The 17,526-nt window shown below is 40.0% G+C and overlaps 2 protein-coding genes across 20 annotated transcripts in view; one reads left to right on the top strand and one right to left on the bottom strand.

Moving 5' to 3' along the window:
• Positions 1-1,044: 1,044 nt before the first annotated feature.
• On the top strand, positions 1,045-11,822 carry piwil1 (piwi-like RNA-mediated gene silencing 1). 4 transcript variants are annotated; one of them, XM_026342534.1, is made up of 21 exons: positions 1,045-1,288; positions 2,789-2,864; positions 3,354-3,456; positions 4,840-4,968; positions 5,077-5,291; positions 5,545-5,666; positions 6,252-6,332; positions 6,412-6,609; positions 6,692-6,800; positions 7,098-7,224; positions 7,494-7,611; positions 8,713-8,827; positions 8,926-9,113; positions 9,248-9,320; positions 9,499-9,699; positions 10,475-10,578; positions 10,719-10,789; positions 10,879-11,032; positions 11,143-11,268; positions 11,353-11,500; positions 11,656-11,822. In XM_026342534.1, exons 2-21 carry the CDS (start codon positions 2,790-2,792, stop codon positions 11,770-11,772), a joined length of 2,574 nt encoding a protein of 857 aa, XP_026198319.1. In that variant the 5' UTR covers positions 1,045-1,288; position 2,789; the 3' UTR covers positions 11,773-11,822. The 4 variants fall into 4 exon arrangements, with proteins under 4 accessions (XP_026198319.1, XP_026198318.1, XP_026198317.1 ...); XM_026342533.1 differs by lacking the exon at positions 1,045-1,288 and adding an exon at positions 2,093-2,190 and having other exon boundaries at positions 2,760-2,864; XM_026342532.1 differs by lacking the exon at positions 1,045-1,288 and adding an exon at positions 2,099-2,190.
• Positions 11,823-12,414: 592 nt separating this feature from the next.
• Positions 12,415-17,526, bottom strand: part of rimbp2 (RIMS binding protein 2) — a 76,593-nt gene continuing 71,481 nt past the window's right edge. For 10 of the 16 annotated variants that reach the window (XM_026344097.1, XM_026344103.1, XM_026344105.1 and 7 more), the window contains one exon: positions 14,803-16,200. In XM_026344097.1, coding sequence (XP_026199882.1) covers positions 16,174-16,200 — 27 coding nt within the window. In that variant the 3' untranslated portion in view covers positions 14,803-16,173. Of the gene's footprint in view, positions 14,579-14,802; positions 16,201-17,526 lie in introns of those variants that run through there. The other 6 variants (XR_003297703.1, XR_003297704.1, XR_003297705.1 and 3 more) reach the window with 3 other exon arrangements.

Below are 17,526 nucleotides of genomic sequence, written 5' to 3'. Positions count from 1 at the left end.
CTTGTTTAAGTTACTGTAGATAACATACAAATTATGAAAGGTTAATAATTTAGAGCCACAAATCTTTTTAACTGTTCTAAATGCAGCAGAATTGTAAATGTTTCGGAGAAGAGAGTGATCTCTTTGATATTCTTTTATTCCGTATCTGGTTGTGTGTGTTTCATCTTCATTGTGAATAGAACACTAGTGTGTCGATTTAAAATATTGTAATCTTGGCTTGGCAGCGTATTTTCATTGGACTAAAACCCATGGTGCAATTGTATGTGTGTGTATGTGTGTGTGTGTGTGTGTGTGTGTGTGTGTGTGTGTGTGTGTGTGTGTGTGTGTTGCAGTGCCTGGGTCTTTTTAAGGGGGAACAGACTGATGCAGAGCAGATTAGATTCCACAGCAGGCAAGAGAATAATCTAATTTTCCTAACCCGCTTACTGATATCATGGTCGGGTAGATCCATGTTACTCAGAATCCCCTCTTGTTCTGGTTTTGCAATCATGGGTTCAAGCTTAATGGGAGCGCAGTGATTTCTGCAGGATGAAAGCAGTGGCTGTGGTTTGTTTTTATGTTTCATACAAGCTCAATGGGGGGGGGGGGGGGGGGGGGGTGTTGAATGTTTAGATGTCATACAAGTGCATCAGTATAACAACATGTTCCGGACAGTGGTGCTGATGATGGTGATAGCATCCTTGATTGTGGTGATAAAAGTGAAAATGAAGGGCGTGTGTTATGTGAAAGTGCAGCCAGTTTGATATACTAACTATGTTGCATGTTTCCTTTCATCAGCTCTGGTCCGTGGTATCTCACCGAGCATGATTAGTGTAAGCGTGGAATCCACACCACTGGGGGCTGCAGGGCGAGCTTGAAGCCTGAAGCGCATTCATCAACGTCCTTGGCGGGGTGTACCTTTCTCAGCCTCACACCGCTCAGCTTGCAGTCCTCTCCTTTGCCACATTTCCTTCTTTTTCTTTAATTTTTTCCTCTTTTTTCAGCGTCCTTTGTTGTTTTTTAAGAGATAGCATGGTTTTGGCTGAAAGAATTTCTTATTTTCAATCAAAGCTTTTACGGTTCTGGACCATTTGTGTCAGATGCGTACTGTTCAGATTTTTTTACAACATAATATCACTATGTTAAAATACACTCTAGTGGGTTTTTGTGTGTTAAATGGCTCTTTGCCATTTCAAGCTACAATCAGGCTTGATCACACTGATGTCCCTGCCTTTTCTTTATCTCCCCTCAGTCTTCCTCCAGCAGGTAAACAGTGACTGAAGAAGGTCCTCCCAGACTAGTCCCTCAGGTCTGAATCTGTAATCACTCTTAGATCTCAGACATGAAAGACTTGCGTACATCTTCCTAAAAATGCCCTCTGAGGTGCCAAGTTCTGTTTCAAATGGTAGGAAGTGGAGAAGAGAGGAAAAGTTTTGGAAGAAATAATGGCTCATCATCAGGCCCATCTTTAAAAGAAGGGCATAAAAGCAATATTTAAGTCATATTCATTTTGTTCGTAAGCTTAACTTGACGAGAAAGGGAATGGTCAGCTGCCTTCCAGGTTTTGATGCAACCTTAAAACTTCATTTACTTACAGTTGTGCAGGTCTCATGAAAGCTATTTTTCAGCATTTAAACTGTTAAAGGTTGGATCTATCTTTAAGTTCTGCCATGCGTTTTTATGATTGTGATGCATTTAGGTTTCTTTATGAATTTATACAGTTTACCACTCCATGTTTTTACAAATAAGCTCTATTATCTATTAATCTATGTCTTTTATAAACTACACGTCGCTGAAGTCAGCTTCAATCAGCTGGTCATTTACTGTGCGACCTCTGCTGCCATCAAGTGGTCACAAGTGAAACAGCACCATGAAAAATGCACACACGACAGCACCAGTGTGAACGGATCCCCGCGCTTAGAAAAGTAGTTCATGGGCTTTTTGAAATAGATTATTCATCCAGCAAACTTTCAAAAAAAAATCTTTATTTGTTCATTTTGAGAAATGTTAATTGAACTAGATAAATGTGCTTCGCGTAGGCCGAAGAAATGTTTAATTAAAGTATATTTAAAACCTACAAGCGTACTAATCTTCTTAGTGAAGAGGCTTCTAGCTCTATTGCCGCAATTAGTTTGCTCCTCGTCGTCGCGGCTGCACCTGAGCTGAAAAGTTATTAAACGGTGAATTATCCACGAGAGTAATCCTCTAAAAGTGAGTATTTTTAATATTTGAAGTGTGATACAACATATGTGTAGACACTGATATTACAGGGAATCGGATTTCCTCACCAAGTTTGGATTCAATCGAAATTAAAGTTATACCACTTTGGACGCAGAACACGTCAACATGAGCTGAACTAAAACTAATTAACTAGAAATGAACGCATTAAATATGCCGACACCAAAAAAGACTTGTAAATTCCTTAGTCTGTAAAAAAACAAAAAACAAAATGCAGCACTTTTGTTAGCAGGCTATCGTTAGCCAGCGTTAGCATGTGAGTGCATGGTGTGGGCCACGACCTTCAACAGTGTCAGCAGGCGCCATCTTACTGAAAACTAAATAACTAAATAACGATAGTTAAAATGTGCAATTTGGGACTTTTCTGTGTCGAATTGTGTTTAATGTCAAAGTTGTTTGCAGAAAAGTTAGTCAAATAAATAGTTTTTTTTTTTTTTACTTCAAATTTAAGCTACCAGTCGAGATAAGTTGTCCAATCTTTTCTCTGAATATCCTTTCAGGTTGTTGTGGATTGTAATTAATGTTGTTGATGTTTTTATTAGACAGCTTGTGTTATTTCACATTATCTTAGGATGACTGGTCGAGCGAGAGCCAGAGCGAGATCCAGAGGCAGAGCTCGGGGTCAGGAGAGTGCGGCCCCCGGAGCAGTGAGTCAGTCAGTCAGTCAGTCAGTCCACCTTCACATGTGTGGATGGTTCCTTTCTCAATCATACTTAAAAACATATTAACATATTATTAAATGTCAAATCTTGTAGCTGCTTTGCACAGGTCTAATATTTATTACATCCTGTTTAATTAAAATTATATTGCACTGCTCATTGCAATTCCTGCACCTTTCTGTTCCTGTCCGAGGTATTTTTCTTTCTGTCTTTGTGTGTTTTTGATATTGTTGTAAAATAGAGAATTATTTTCGCTTTTTTAATCCATAATGTCTCAATGTAACATTTTTGCTAAGAGCTGGCAGACCCATGGAAAGGTACTAACACCTTTGTAATGAGCTGCCAAATTTAGACTCTATACAACAAAAGAACGACATTAAAATGAATGGATGTGCAGAACTGACTTTCATCCCTTAAGGAACGTCAACTGTTTGCTTAAAGTATCACCAAATCAACTACTTTGTTGATATTTTGAAGGTCCAGGCTCGGGAGACTGCACCAGCAGCTCCACCTCCTACAGAGGGTGAGCTGGTCGGTAGAGGAAGGCAGAAAGGAGCTCCAGGACCATTTTCTGCTGAAGGTACAGTTTTATTTATGTCAAGTACACTGCCGGTCCCCCCCCCCCCACAAAAAAAACGTTACACACTCTAATATTATGTTTTGACCACCATTAGCTTTGATTATGGCACACATTTGCTGTTGCATCGTTTTAGGAAGCTTCTACATTGTCACAACATTTATTCCCATCCAGAGTTGCATTCATTTTTTGCCTTGTATTGATGATGGGAGAGTTGGAAGTCTTGTCTAGCACATCCCAAAGATTCTCAATAGGAGTTAAGGTCTGGACTCTGTGGTGGTCAGTCCATGTGTGAAAATTATGTGTCATGCTCCCCGAACCATTCTTTTACAATTTGAGCCCAATAAATCCTGACACTGTCATCTTGAAAGATTTCTGAGCCATCAGGAAAGATAAAATCCAGTGATGGAATAACCTGGTCATTCAGTATATTCAGGTTTTCAGCTGACCTCATTCTTTGGGCATATGATGTTGCTGAACCTAGACCTGACCAACTGCAGCAACCCCAGATCATAGCACTGCCCCCACAGGCTTATACAGTAGGCACTAAGCATGATGGGTGCATCACTTCACCGGCCTCTGTTCTTACTCTGATGCAACCGTCTGACCAGGCTAAATCTCGTCTCATCAGACCACATTACCTTCTTCCATTGCTCCACAGTCCAATCTTTATGCTCCCCAGCAAATAAAGCCTTTTTGCCAATAAGCCTCACTGACAAGTAGTTTTCTTAAGGCTACACAGCTGTTTAGTCCCAATCCCTTGAGTTCCCTTTGTATTGTGCGTGTGGAAATGCTCATATGTTCACTATTAAACATAGTCGTGAGTTCTACTGTTGTTGTTTTACCATTAGATTTAACGTTATCAAACATTTAAACGTTAAACGTTTAAATGATCACCGATCACGATCATTCAAGATTTTTTTTTTTTTTTTCGACCATATTTCTTTCTCCAAGATGGTGGTTCCCTACTATCCTTTCAGTTTTTAATAATGGGTTGGACAGTTCTCAACCCAATTTTAACTGTTTCAGCAATCTTATTAGATGTTTTCTTTTCTTGATTCATGACCCTTTTTAAACACATTAACATCTTTTCCACGACCACAGGATGTGGTTGTTTAAGAAATGAGAAGCTACTCGCTGCATCAGTTAGTGTTAAACAAGTTTTTGCCAGCTGAAAAATAATCATCCATGCTGTAATTATGCAGTGGGAGGCTCTTACCTATTTGCTTAGTTAAATTCAGGTGGTGATTTTTTATTTATTTTTTTTCTTAATGGGCAGTGTGGTCATCAGTTTCTGTAGTATGCCACTCCCCAAAACATATATGTGCACATAACCCCTGATTCTGTACAATGTATTAACCTGTTCTCTTTATTTGTCTTCATTAGCTGTTCTACAGATTTCAGCAGGATTTCAGCAAGTGAAGCTTGGAGAAAGAGGGGGACGCCGCCGGGATTTTCATGATGAAGGGGTTAACACTAGGCAGGCTATGGAGCATGTCAAGGAGTCAAAGTCTGGTTTGTCATTTTTAAGTAACTTACGCTGACCCAGCTTGGTAAATGCAACATTTCTTGTTGGTGGAGTAGATTGCAAATGACTCTGTCCTTGTGTGTGTGCTTCCTCAGGAACAACTGGTTCTGCTATTCAGTTGTCAGCAAACTTCTTTCGCATCCTCTCACGTCCTCAGTGGGTCCTGTATCAGTACCATGTGGACTTCAACCCCCCAATGGAGTCTCGTCGCCTGAGATCTGCTCTCCTCTTTCAGCACGAGGAGGCACTTGGCTCAGCACGGAGCTTTGACGGAGCTCTGCTTTTTTTGCCCCACAGATTGCACAACAAGGTACTTTGATACCCCAAATGTAGGCGAGACACACAACAGTAATAAGTAGAAATATATAGAAGCATTTGGAATTTATTAAAATAAGATACCTGTAGTGTTTATTGCATTCTGTCAAACAAAAGTGGTTTTAAACTAATTACGTTTGGGTGACATGTTGTTATTGAAGTGACTAGTAAAGTTTAATTAAATATTTGTTTATTCCTTCTGGGAGAGGTTTTTCACCTTATGCTGACACATCTAACTTCCTGTTTAGGAGACTGTGTTGCACAGTGAGACGAGGAATGGCGAGAAGGTTCAGATAACAGTCACGCTGACGAATGAACTGCCACCAACTTCACCAGTCTGCATCCAGTTTTACAACATCATATTCAGAAGGCAAGTTGTAGTTGACAAATCAGTAAGCAATGTACACATGAGAGAAATAAATGTGACGTGTATGTATTTATCTATCGATCTGCGTTTATGAAGTTGGGTGTCAGTGTCGCACTAGATCGTTGGCCCAAAGCTTGCAAAGATGAACATACTTGTGTGCTGGCAGTTAAAAGCACAGGTTTCAGCCTGGCCACTAAACTAGTCCCATATACTATGACGTCAAGCTATGTGGAAGTCCATAGCTGCTCATCTGTCTTGGCATCTATATCCACTAAGTGTCCCAGCCACTGCAAGACATACAGTACAGGCCTCTGCATGGAGGCCTCTACAGGAGCTCAAACAAGTTTTCTTCTGTTGCATAAAGATGCGTTAAGTGTAACATATATTTGTACTATTATAATTTATAATCTTATATAATTTTGAATGGAAAGTTTTATAAAGGATCTTAATGTTAAGTGTCTTTCTGCATATGTTTATCACATATTCCAAGTGAATCTGAGTGATTAAGTTTAGATGTGTACAGTACATCCTGCCATGCCATGTTTGGACACTTTGAGACATCACATTAATGATGCCTTATTTCTCCAGGATCTTGAGAATTCTCAACATGCAGCAGATTGGACGCAACTACTATAACCCCAGTGATCCACTCGACATCCCGCAGCACAGGTATATTAATTGGTGTCACGGTCACCTTCTTTACATAGTTAACCAAATAACGGCATGGGAAATCTTGTCTTAATTTTAGGCTGACAATCTGGCCAGGCTACACAACCACCATTTTGCAGTATGAGTCGTCCATCATGCTCTGTACTGATGTGAGCCACAAAGTGCTTCGTAGTGAGACGGTCCTTGACTTTATGGGCAACCTGAGGCAGCAGTGTGGAAATCAACGCTTCCCTGAGATTTGTGCCAAGGAGTTGATTGGACTTATAGTGCTCACCAAGTAACATCACATTTAATACCCATATTCTTGCATTAATAACTAGTATCTTGCTGCATCTCACTAACTGCATCTCACTTTCAAGGTACAACAACAAAACCTACAGAATTGATGATATTGCGTGGGATCATACTCCCAACAACACTTTCAAGAGAGGGGACACAGACATTTCCTTCAAGAACTACTACAAGACAGTAGGTACCATCAAGTATTGCTATGGCTGGTAGTATATTTGACACATACTGTTGTTTCCTCAGACAGATATTAACTGATTTAGACGCACTGAGAAAATAAAACCATAATATACCACTAAAAAGTACCCGGATTGGAAGTGAGCATAAATAAACAAATAGATAATAAACAATTGTAGATTCAAACACAATTAGACTTTCAATCTTTGAAGACACAGATCTGAGTGCAAATATCTCTTACTGATAAATCACTAATGTCCTAATTCACACATTAAAATATTTATAATTTCTTTTTCTGAGCAATATGGTCTGGACATCACTGATGGAAACCAGGTGCTGCTGGTCAGTCATGTGAAGAGGATGGGTCCAAGTGGCGCTCCTCCTCCAGGCCCAGCCATGCTCATCCCGGAGCTGTGCTACCTTACAGGTTTCCACCTTATTCTGCACTTTGCATTTAACTTCTCATTCTGAGTTAGCACATCATCAACAGCCCCTTAAATATATGTTGCATTTACACCATCTTTGTGGTAATACATGTATATGACTGGAGCTTCATATAGTTCCCTTCTACACAAGTCTTTCGTTTGAAAGCTTTGACAGGCTGCTTCTACGTGTTGGTGACAACAGCCAGCCTGTTCAGCTGTTGTCAATGGTAAACTGATCTCTAATTAACATATATCATAATGTGTTTGACAGGTCTGACTGATAAGATGCGAGCTGACTTCAATATCATGAAGGACTTGAGCACCCACACTAGACTCACCCCAGAGCAGAGGGAGGGCCGCCTTAACAGATTTGTCTCTAATATTCAAAGGTATTTTCCTGCGCGCTTGTATAATTAGAAATACCAGAAAAGCTAATTTTCTGCAACTGAAATCTGACATACTAGACACAAGCAACAGTTTGATGAAAATTCCCAGCAACCATTTATTTGTTCCTACATGACAGTGGAGACGTTGTCAGCGTCACACATAATTTGTCCGATATTTCAATTGACTCTGCTACAACTACTTTTTCCTTCATGTTTAAAGGGTTGGTTCAAAAAGATGGTTAAAGATTTTTCAAGCTCAAGCTCATTCTTCTACTTCAAGATTTTTCAATGCTAATACAGCGCTGAGATCCCTTTATGCATGTGACAAACTCTTGGTTGCTACAACTTTTCCTGCTTTCCACAGTTAGGACATGTTCCAGCTATTTTCTTCTGTAGAAGAACTGTAGCTGTATCCCCCTACCAAACTGTGGTAGGGGGATACTATCCAGTAGTCATATGTAGGTTGTAAACCATATTTTGCTTCTCAAGTTGAGTGTTTTTTTTATTTTATTTATTTATTTTTTTTAAAAGTAAAGTAATTTTTACAAAACACAGTTTGGATTATTTTAGCATGTGTTGTTCCAGCTTTATCTCATCCTCTCTTCTCACGATTTACTATATGGTTTATGTGTGTAGTTTTCCGGCTTCTGATCCTGAAGGCTAAAGTTGTGGTGAATAGCAGTCAATATATACATTTATACACCATTTACAAAGCTGAGAGTTAATTACTCGCAGGATAATTTAACTTCTGCAGTAGTGAAGTCTTCTAATGCCCTAAAGCATGATTCAATTTAAGTTTGTTGTGTTGTATTTGCAGTGGAAGTTGAGTCATGGCAACTGGACTTTCATTCTTGTTAGTTCGCCTGGATGAGAATCTTCACCAACATGTTTTCTTTGCATATATTGTAATTAGCATACAGTTGAGTCTCTGAATCTTTCCATGTTGTTGAGTCAAGTCTACTGGCAGACTCACAAAAGTATGACATAGCCTCAGTATCTGATACCTAATGTCTTTAGATGGTATCAGGGGCAAAATGCAATATTTCTATTGAATCAGTGTATCCCTTATCTCCCTCTAACTATTAACTACTAACTTTTTCATAGGAATGCTGATGCACAGGCAGAATTGGATAAGTGGGGACTCAACTTTGATAAGCAACTCTTAAATCTGACTGGCAGGGTCCTGCCAGGGGAGAGGATCTTCCAGGGACCAAGATCGGTATAATATGGATGTAGTTACATAATTTGCTATTATCCAATTAATTGATCTATATAAGATGTTAATTGAGAGATTAATAATAATAATTTGTCACCTAGTATGAGTACAACCCTTGGGCAGCTGATTGGTCCAAAGAGATGCGTGGGGTGCCTCTGATCAGCTCTCCACCTCTGAATAATTGGCTTGTGTTTCACACTCGTCGAAATGGCAATGAAACCCAGTCCCTCCTGCAGACCCTCAACAAAGTCTCAGGTCCTCTTGGTATCCGCATCCAGAGAGCTGTCATGTAAGTTGGATAGTTACATTGTAGTTCACATTCACAAAAGGGATGTCTGACCCACTCTTTGATAGCAGGAACTTGTTGCATGGTTTGGTCGGATGGATGTTGTGATGTAATCGTCTGAGCTGTATTTTATTCAGGATTATGTATGAAGACCATCAGGAGTCCCTCCTCAGAGCTCTGCAGCATAATGTTGGACCCCAAACACAGATGGTTAGTTACTAAATATAGATTGGCTAAACACACGAGCAGATCAGATTTGTTTCGACTTTTGCTACTTACTTGGTAAATAATACCTCAGTTTATATTTTAAATATATATTCTTGCAATTGAACTGAGTCTTTAGTATTATGTGTTTGTGTTTGACCTTCCAGTGTTCTTCATTTGTTAGGTGGTGGTGGTTCTTCCCAGCAACAGGAAAGACAAGTACGACAGCGTCAAGAAGTATCTTTGTGTGGACTGTCCCACTCCCAGCCAGTGTGTGGTGTCCCGTACCCTCAGCCGACCTCAGGCACTTATGACTGTGGCTACAAAGATTGCACTACAGATGGCTTGTAAGATGGGAGGAGAGCTCTGGAGCGTAGAAATCCCTGTAAGTCACATGCACATTAATAGGCCGTTTGCAGTCACGTGACCTTTAGGACGCACAAAATAATATTTTATATATTTGTATATATACGTGCGTGCACACACACACACACACACACACACACACACACACACACACACAGTTAAGTCCATAAAATGTTTTAAAAGAAAAAAACAAAAAAAAATGATTTCAGTAAGTGAAAACCATATTTTATTGGATTAAGATCAGTTGATTGATCCCTAACACACTATCCCATTTCTTTGCCTTGAGGAACTCTTAGATGCCTTTTTCTGTGTGGTTTTGGTCATTATCCAACTTTCATTTCAAATTCACTGTGAACAAATTACAAATTCCAAAAAACTAATTTTTACATCATTTATGGACCTAATTGTAAGTACTGCAGCCAAAGTAAGCTTGTCATCCTGAAAACAAACACAGACTGCTGTGAAAATACACACTCTGGAATGAGAGTTACTGCTTACCAGGTCCCCGTAACACAGTGTTCAGTTGAAGGTGTAATGTATCCATAACATTTGTTTGTCGTAACCAGTGTTAAGTGAAGTGGTCAGCAGGCCTGTCCGCTCCTCTGTTGTGACTGGTGGCATTTTACATTAGCATGACAGCGCTAACAAGCATTACTGGAAGATGGCTTCACCAGCAGTGTCAGATGCCAGTAGTTAAAATATTATATTACTTAAAATAATAGACTTCAAAGGGGACTGTTGATGAATGCTCTATTTGACAGAACTCCAACATAACTTGTCACATCTTTGTGCAGCTCAAACAACTGATGATTGTGGGCATTGACTGCTACCATGACACAATAGGTGGGAAAAGGTCCATTGGAGCTCTAGTGGCCAGCCTCAACCAGAGCATGAGCAGGTTAGTTTTCCAACAGACTGGTGACTGTTCTCTAACGTCTATACAGAGATTGTGCACAGGCAGCTGCATTACACCAGTTGTTTTGGTAACTGAAGTTACAACCAAGTAACAACATTAACATTTTTAATTTGTTCCTTAAGATGGTTCTCAAAGTGTGTGCTGCAGCACAAGGGGCAGGAAATCATGGACGGACTGAAGATTGCCTTAACTGGCAAGTGGCCTTTACATTTACTCGTGCATCTTATTTGAATACACACATTAATCCTAACACCCAAAGCCCCACTTTGTATATGTTGCCAGGTGCACTGAAAGACTATCTGAAATTCAACAACTCCCTGCCGTCACGAATCATTGTGTACCGAGATGGAGTGGGAGATGGCCAGCTGCAAGGCGTGGTCAACTATGAGGTTTCACAGATCATAGACTCAATCAAGTCTATGGGCCATGACTATGTGTAAGTGTTCCATGTCCACATTTTTTTCTTTGAAAGCCTTAAACAGCTGCTTCACAGTTGGTAAATCTTGCATGTGAAGATGCTGATGGAGCATATTTATCTGCTCACAGGCCCAAACTGAGTGTGGTGGTGGTGAAGAAGCGCATCAGCAGCAGGTTCTTTGCACACATCAATGGCAAAGTGTCCAACCCTCCCCCAGGCACCGTTGTTGACTCAGAGGTCACTCGTCCAGAGTGGTATGTTTACCTGTTGCCTGCCTTTTTTCATTTTTATTTTTCCCGTAGTATTGGTACCAAACTGTTGCAACTTCTGTTTGCCAGGTATGACTTCTACATTGTAAGCCAAGCTGTCCGCACTGGAAGCGTCTCTCCAACCCACTACAATGTTGTGTATGACACTAGTGGGCTGAAGCCGGATCATATGCAGCGTCTTACCTACAAGCTGTGTCACATGTACTACAACTGGCAGGTAAGTTTAGTGTTAATAAATGAGTTTGATCTTGAATGGCTGTGCTCTTGATAAATTCTGATTTGAACTTGGAAGTCTAATTGCACAGAAGTATGTGAAAATGTTCTGCTATTTAAAAAAGAATAAATGTGTTTACGTAATAATTTTTGCTTTAGGGAATCATCAGAGTGCCTGCTCCCTGCCAGTATGCCCACAAGCTGGCTTTCCTCGTGGGTCAGAGCATCCACAGGGAGCCCAGTGTGCAACTGGACGACTTCCTCTTCTACCTGTGAGGATAAAAAGAAATGACTCTGACTCCAACGTTACCTTGTGAAGAACTGTATGGATGTTTTTTTTTTTTTTTTTTAGTTTGTCGAGCATCAGACTGAGCCTTGTGTATTAAGTTACGCAATTTGAAAGTCTTGTTTTACATATTTTAATGCTACAAGTCACAGACCAAAATCTAGCACACTTGCTAAAATGATGTGTACTCTAGTGTGGGAAGTAGGTTTGAGGTTAGCAGGGTGAAGATAATGAAGTTCAGAGTAAAATGTCACCAGCACTTCAATCTGATTTAATTCAAGCTTTTGTGTTTTTCATAAGAGAAGCTGGACACTTTCTTTTCCTGTTTATTGTGCAAGTGACATTCCTGCAGATTATTTATAGCCAGTTGCCGTCCTCCATGTTGGGGAGTAAAACCATTCAGAAAAGTTTTTGTTAGCGATGAGGCTCAATGGGGTCTAGATACAGGTGCCCTGATTTGTTACCTTTGGGTTGCTAATGGTTCTAATAAACAGTTCTTTGTGGTATTCATTTGTGTTTAAATCAGACATGCAAACATTACAAAATATCAAATAAATTTATTATTTTTTTTTTAGAAAAGTTTGCACATGCACACCCACACAATAATTTGTAACCATTAATATAGGCTGATAGTTCTTATCATAAAGCTAGCACACAATTGCAGACTTTAAAACAATATGGTCTTCAAGACACCATGGGGAAAGCTTGCACTGTTTTGATTATAAAGTTAAATGTACAAAAAAGGCAGTTTGAAAATCAAGTATAAACATTTAAAAAGAATTTTACAAATGGACAAAGTACAAAAAGAGCAACAGTCACTCAAAATTAATAAAAGCAATGTCTGAGGAACATGGTTCCTAAATGGGGACAGATGTACATCTGGGTGCTGGACGTCAACGTGGCCGTTCAGCCGAATAATTGTACAGAAATGTTACAGAATGTTTTGCATACATTCTTTTTTGGCAGTTTCAGTTCAACTCGTCTGTAGGAAATAAAGATTAGTCTAAAGTACATGAGAAGATGAAATGGAAAACAATGGTGTGAGGAGATCAGGGTGGACTGTTTCATTTCACGCACAAACTGACATCTGCACAATCCTTTTGGACAGTTTTGAAAATACATTGGTTTTCAAATCATCATACATTCACTACTCTACATTTAGGTGTAGTTATATATTTATATATACAGTATAAGATTGATATACAGTACTTGAATCCTGCACCAACATAACACGGGACACTGAACAAGCATCGATGACTGACTGGCTTGAACAGACATATTCAGACCTAATAGTAGATTTGGGGGTTACAAAGATAGAGGGGCAGTGTAGAGGTAGCTTTGTGTCTCACTGGAACTAATGTGAAGGAGTAGAAACTGTTAGTCCACTAATGAAGCCCATATATGTAGCATGTCTTGAATCAAGTGCAGTTCAGTAACAGTACTTCAATTCACATAGATCTGTAATATTGTTCCCTTGGTAGATGTGCATCAATGTGGCAGAAACACGGACAACAGAACTCGGGTGTCTCCATATAACCAGCAGCTCAGAAATGTGGTATGCAGGGAGACTTTTTGCCCTTTTGACCCTTTTCACTATCTATTATTTCTTATCTGGATTTCTTAGTTAACTATGGATGATGGACATTGTTAATACAAAAGTCTAAGCTCTGCTCCTATGGAAGTCACGACAGTCACACATTACCCTGCACACTACAAGTCAGGACTAACATCTGCACACAGATCTTGTTTCGTAACGTTTAGTAACAACATAAATGAGTAGTAGGCATGGAATGGCACGCTGTACTGGACAAAGATTGTGCAAGTATAAGGCAAATACATGAAGGTTGGATCTACTAGGCATTTTCATTCAGGCTGATTTACTGCAGAGACCCTGTAGTAGGTACGTTGTGTGCTTGTTTTGTCAGCGTCTGACATTTTGGGGTGGGGGTGCTTGCCTCTATCTCATTTGCAGAGATAAGACAGAGGGGTAGGAGTTGTGTTGATTTGTCACAGTATACTGCACAGCAAGTCAGCCGCGCCGTCTTAAAGTACCGCATGCTTCATGTTCCGTACTGAGCCCGTCACACTGCACGCACTCAAGGAGTCGGGAGGGAATGTGCTGAAGTAAAGCATGCAAACCTCTCATACGATTTATTAACTGGCTGTTTTGAACTCAAGTTGAGCCCCTCCCAAGTCCATCCTTTTCCTCAAATTCAAAATGGATCCCACGGTTTAGTTGAGCCCTCAGTGTTTGAGTGACATTCAGACTTCTACTCACGGAGACACTGGTCATTTACAGACCATGCGTACGCTGGGGAATGTCCCCCAAAACTTCATGAGCCAGCGACGTGGAGGTATGACACTCAATACTTCATCTGCTGATGCTGTGATGTGTTGGAAACATATTAAATGTATTATTGAAAATATGAAGTTGATACCTTTAACAAAATACAAATATTCTAGTATACAACAGATGTACAAGAATAAAGCATTTGCTAAGCTCAAATATCACCTGTCCGCTGGATTTACATCTGTTCTTTTTTGTTTCGTTTTTTTCACACTACAAGGAAGTGGATGTCTCTCTCCAAATGAGTCAAATCATTTAACAGCGCCAAGTCTTTGCAATAGTTTCTTCCCTTTGGAGAGCAGTCCTTTTTTCTTTTTGGTGGAGTATGTGTCCAGTGGGGCCCTGATAGGACCGGCAGGCCCCACGATGGCAGGGCCAGAGCCAGGGACGTGTGGACGCACTGTAGGAGAGGCTGCTCTTCTGGGCGGACCCGATTTTTCCAATGGAACCTAATGGGAGACCCGTAAGGGACAGTTGAGGGTGTTAAAAAGCCAGCTGTCTCTCACACCTCAGCCACCACTCCCCTCTTTGTCTTATGTCCTTCCTGTCTCAGCAGGGCCACCATAGATCTGAAGTCTACCTCCCTGGATGATGATCTTGTGCTTTGCACTCAGGTTATACATACACACTCCCACCCTCCTCCCTGCCTCCCCCTCCTCCTCTGTCAGGTAGATGCAGTGTGTTTTGTCTTTTTTAAATGAAGCTTCTATCAATAAGCTGCAACAACACAGGATATAAGCATGACATTGACTAACTGCTACATCAGTGTAAATTCAGACATTTCCCAACATTGACTATCATAGGCAGAGCAGTTCCTCTCACACCAACAAACACATTTGCATTTTGGGACAAGTAGCACATAATTATATCACAATCACTTTCCTTCCTCTTATATATATATATATTTATATATATACTGTATATATATAGACTTTTACTGATGCAACTGGGTTACAGAGAAACTACTAGTCACTACTCCTTTTCTGTAATCATGAGCTAAAAGGCTCCTTTAAGTTGCACTTTGGGGAAACAGATGATTAAAGATTCCATTTTTATGAGGCTAAATTTATATATGTATATTTTGAAAGAAAGTTATGACCAGCAGTGTGCAGTGGCTAATTATGAAGCTAATTATTGCTGAATAATGGACACCGCTGAGTCAGTTCATTGTGATTGTTCTCCACTTGTGCTACCAGCACAGTAACTTAAGTAGCATTTTAGTCAAATGGTGACGGCACTAACCCATATAATTATCAGTTCTCTTTAAATCAGCAGCTCTTACTGTGCAGTCCAGAGGTGGCACAAGTACGCTATCTCAGTACTCAACTAAAAGTGCACACACGACTTTATTCAAACTGAAGTACTCAGTACATGCTCTAAAATATAAAGTACAAAAGTACAGGTACTCCACTAACACTGAAACTTAAAGTCCAGACTAGTCCAGATTTGAATGACAAACTTAGGTGAGGCAAAGAAACATTTCTAGTAATCAATAACAAAGAAAACACTATGGAACAAGTGTCAGCGTATGGACTACAGTTAGTTCATCCATAATAACCTCAGTGTGTACACAGAACTAGACGTGTCCTGTGTGTCCTGTCGATGCAATTTGTTTCACTGCACAGACTAAGAGACGTCTACGTGTCGGCACTGCTGTCAGTTTTAACAGATTCTATTGGTCACTGAGGGATTCTGTGCAACCGCTGCCTTTTAGCTCATCACAGAGTTACAGAAGGAGACTTATTGCAGTAGACGGACATTGTCATGTACAACACTCAGAGAAACAACTGAAGATACCATACTTCTTGTCTAATGCATTGGCTAGGGTTACTACCTGCTATCAACAAACAGTACTGAGTGTTTTGGGTGAAACAAAGACGATTCCTAAGATCTACCTAAAGCCACAGCACTAAAGGAATGTCATTGAAAGGTCATACACGTGTTGCATACCAGAAACTAAGGGTACCCATGTCATCTGCATTAGACGAGGGGAGCGTAATCTTGGTATCCTCAGTTGCTCACTTACGTGACGGAAACAGAGCCTTTAAGGTGTGAAATGAACACTCTTCTTCTGTTTTGCCAAGCGGGTGAGGAAAAGAAATAAAAAAATATGGTGATGGCATTTCAGTAGTTTGCACCGTGACAATGGCAAATTAGAACACAAGGAAAGAAATATCTGATGACACCTAATCATAGTTCAACAATTGCATTATTGGTTAAACACAAAAATAACATCACATATTTACATTTAGTAAATAATTACTTTGCTTACTCAAATTATTCTCTGATGGTAACATAGGCTATGCGACCTTTGCGTGCTACTTTACAAGAAAGCAATATACAAAAAGGGCGTTGAGGAGCAGATACAAAAGTTGTACTACACTAGACTTCTCTGTATAGAAAATGTTCAAGAACTCATGCATTGGACTACAGAACATGCTGAGCTACACACTACATAGAGTGGCAAGAAAAAGTATGTGAGCCTTTTGCAATTTCATGGTTTTCTGCTTTAATTTGTCATAAAACATTATGTGATCTTCATCTAAGTCAAGAGTATTAACAAATATAATGTGCATAAAATAAAATAAACAAAGAATTGTTGAAAATCTTTATTGCGATCAACCATAAAAACCTCATAGTGCGAGTGGAAAAACTGTAGCTGTGGATCAGACCTGCACATTGTTGAGGAGGACTTTAGCCCATACTTCCTGCAGAACTGCTTTAGCTCCGTCATATTCGCCGTTCTATAGCATCTCTATTGGGTTGAGGTCTGAGCTCAAGGGTGGATTGTGTTTTTCTGAAGCCGTTCTGTTGTGTTTCAGCTGACGTACAGACATTCTCACATTATGCTGAAGAGTTTTTTGACACACTTGGGAATTCATCTTCCCCCCAATCACTGCAAGCTGACCAGACCCTGATGAGCAAAGCAGACCCAAATCATGATGGTTCCTCCACCATACTTTACGATTGGGATGATGTTTTCATCATGATATGCAGTGACCTTTTTATGCCAGATGTAGTGCTGTGTGTTTTTTCCAAATAGTTCAATATAGTTTCATCAGTCCACAAAACATTTTGCCAATACTGCTGTGGAGTGTCATTGTGCTCTTTGGCAAACATCAGGTGTGCAGCAATGTTCTTTTTAGTAAACAGAAGATTTGGATCATTTTGACTGGCTGCCCAATTCTTGCAAGAGTAGCCACAGTCCCAAAGTGTCTCCATTTGTAGATTGTCTAACTGTAGACCGGTGAATTTCTAAATTCTCTTGACATCACTTTGTAACCCTTTTGAGTTTTGTGTAAATCAACAATTCTTGATGGTAGATTCTCTGAAAGCTCCTTTTGGTGAGGCATGGCTCAGATAAGCATCTTCTTCTTGTGTGGAGCAAACTGAGAAT

The sequence above is a fragment of the Anabas testudineus genome, chromosome 9 (genome assembly GCF_900324465.2).
Source record: "Anabas testudineus chromosome 9, fAnaTes1.2, whole genome shotgun sequence".
Classification (NCBI taxonomy): domain Eukaryota; kingdom Metazoa; phylum Chordata; class Actinopteri; order Anabantiformes; family Anabantidae; genus Anabas; species Anabas testudineus.
The sequence above is the reverse complement of the archived record's forward strand: the minus strand, read 5'-3'. Positions and strand labels throughout refer to the sequence as shown.

What these genes read in the sequence shown, in the direction of transcription:
- piwil1 (XM_026342534.1), top strand. Translation starts at nt 2,790, where the DNA reads ATGACTGGTCGAGCGAGAGCCAGAGCGAGATCCAGAGGCAGAGCTCGG. An exon ending in TTGGACCCCAAACACAGATG is followed by an intron (nt 9,321 to 9,498) that starts GTTAGTTACTAA and finishes TTCATTTGTTAG; the next exon opens with GTGGTGGTGGTTCTTCCCAG. An exon ending in TCTGGAGCGTAGAAATCCCT is followed by an intron (nt 9,700 to 10,474) that starts GTAAGTCACATG and finishes ATCTTTGTGCAG; the next exon opens with CTCAAACAACTGATGATTGT.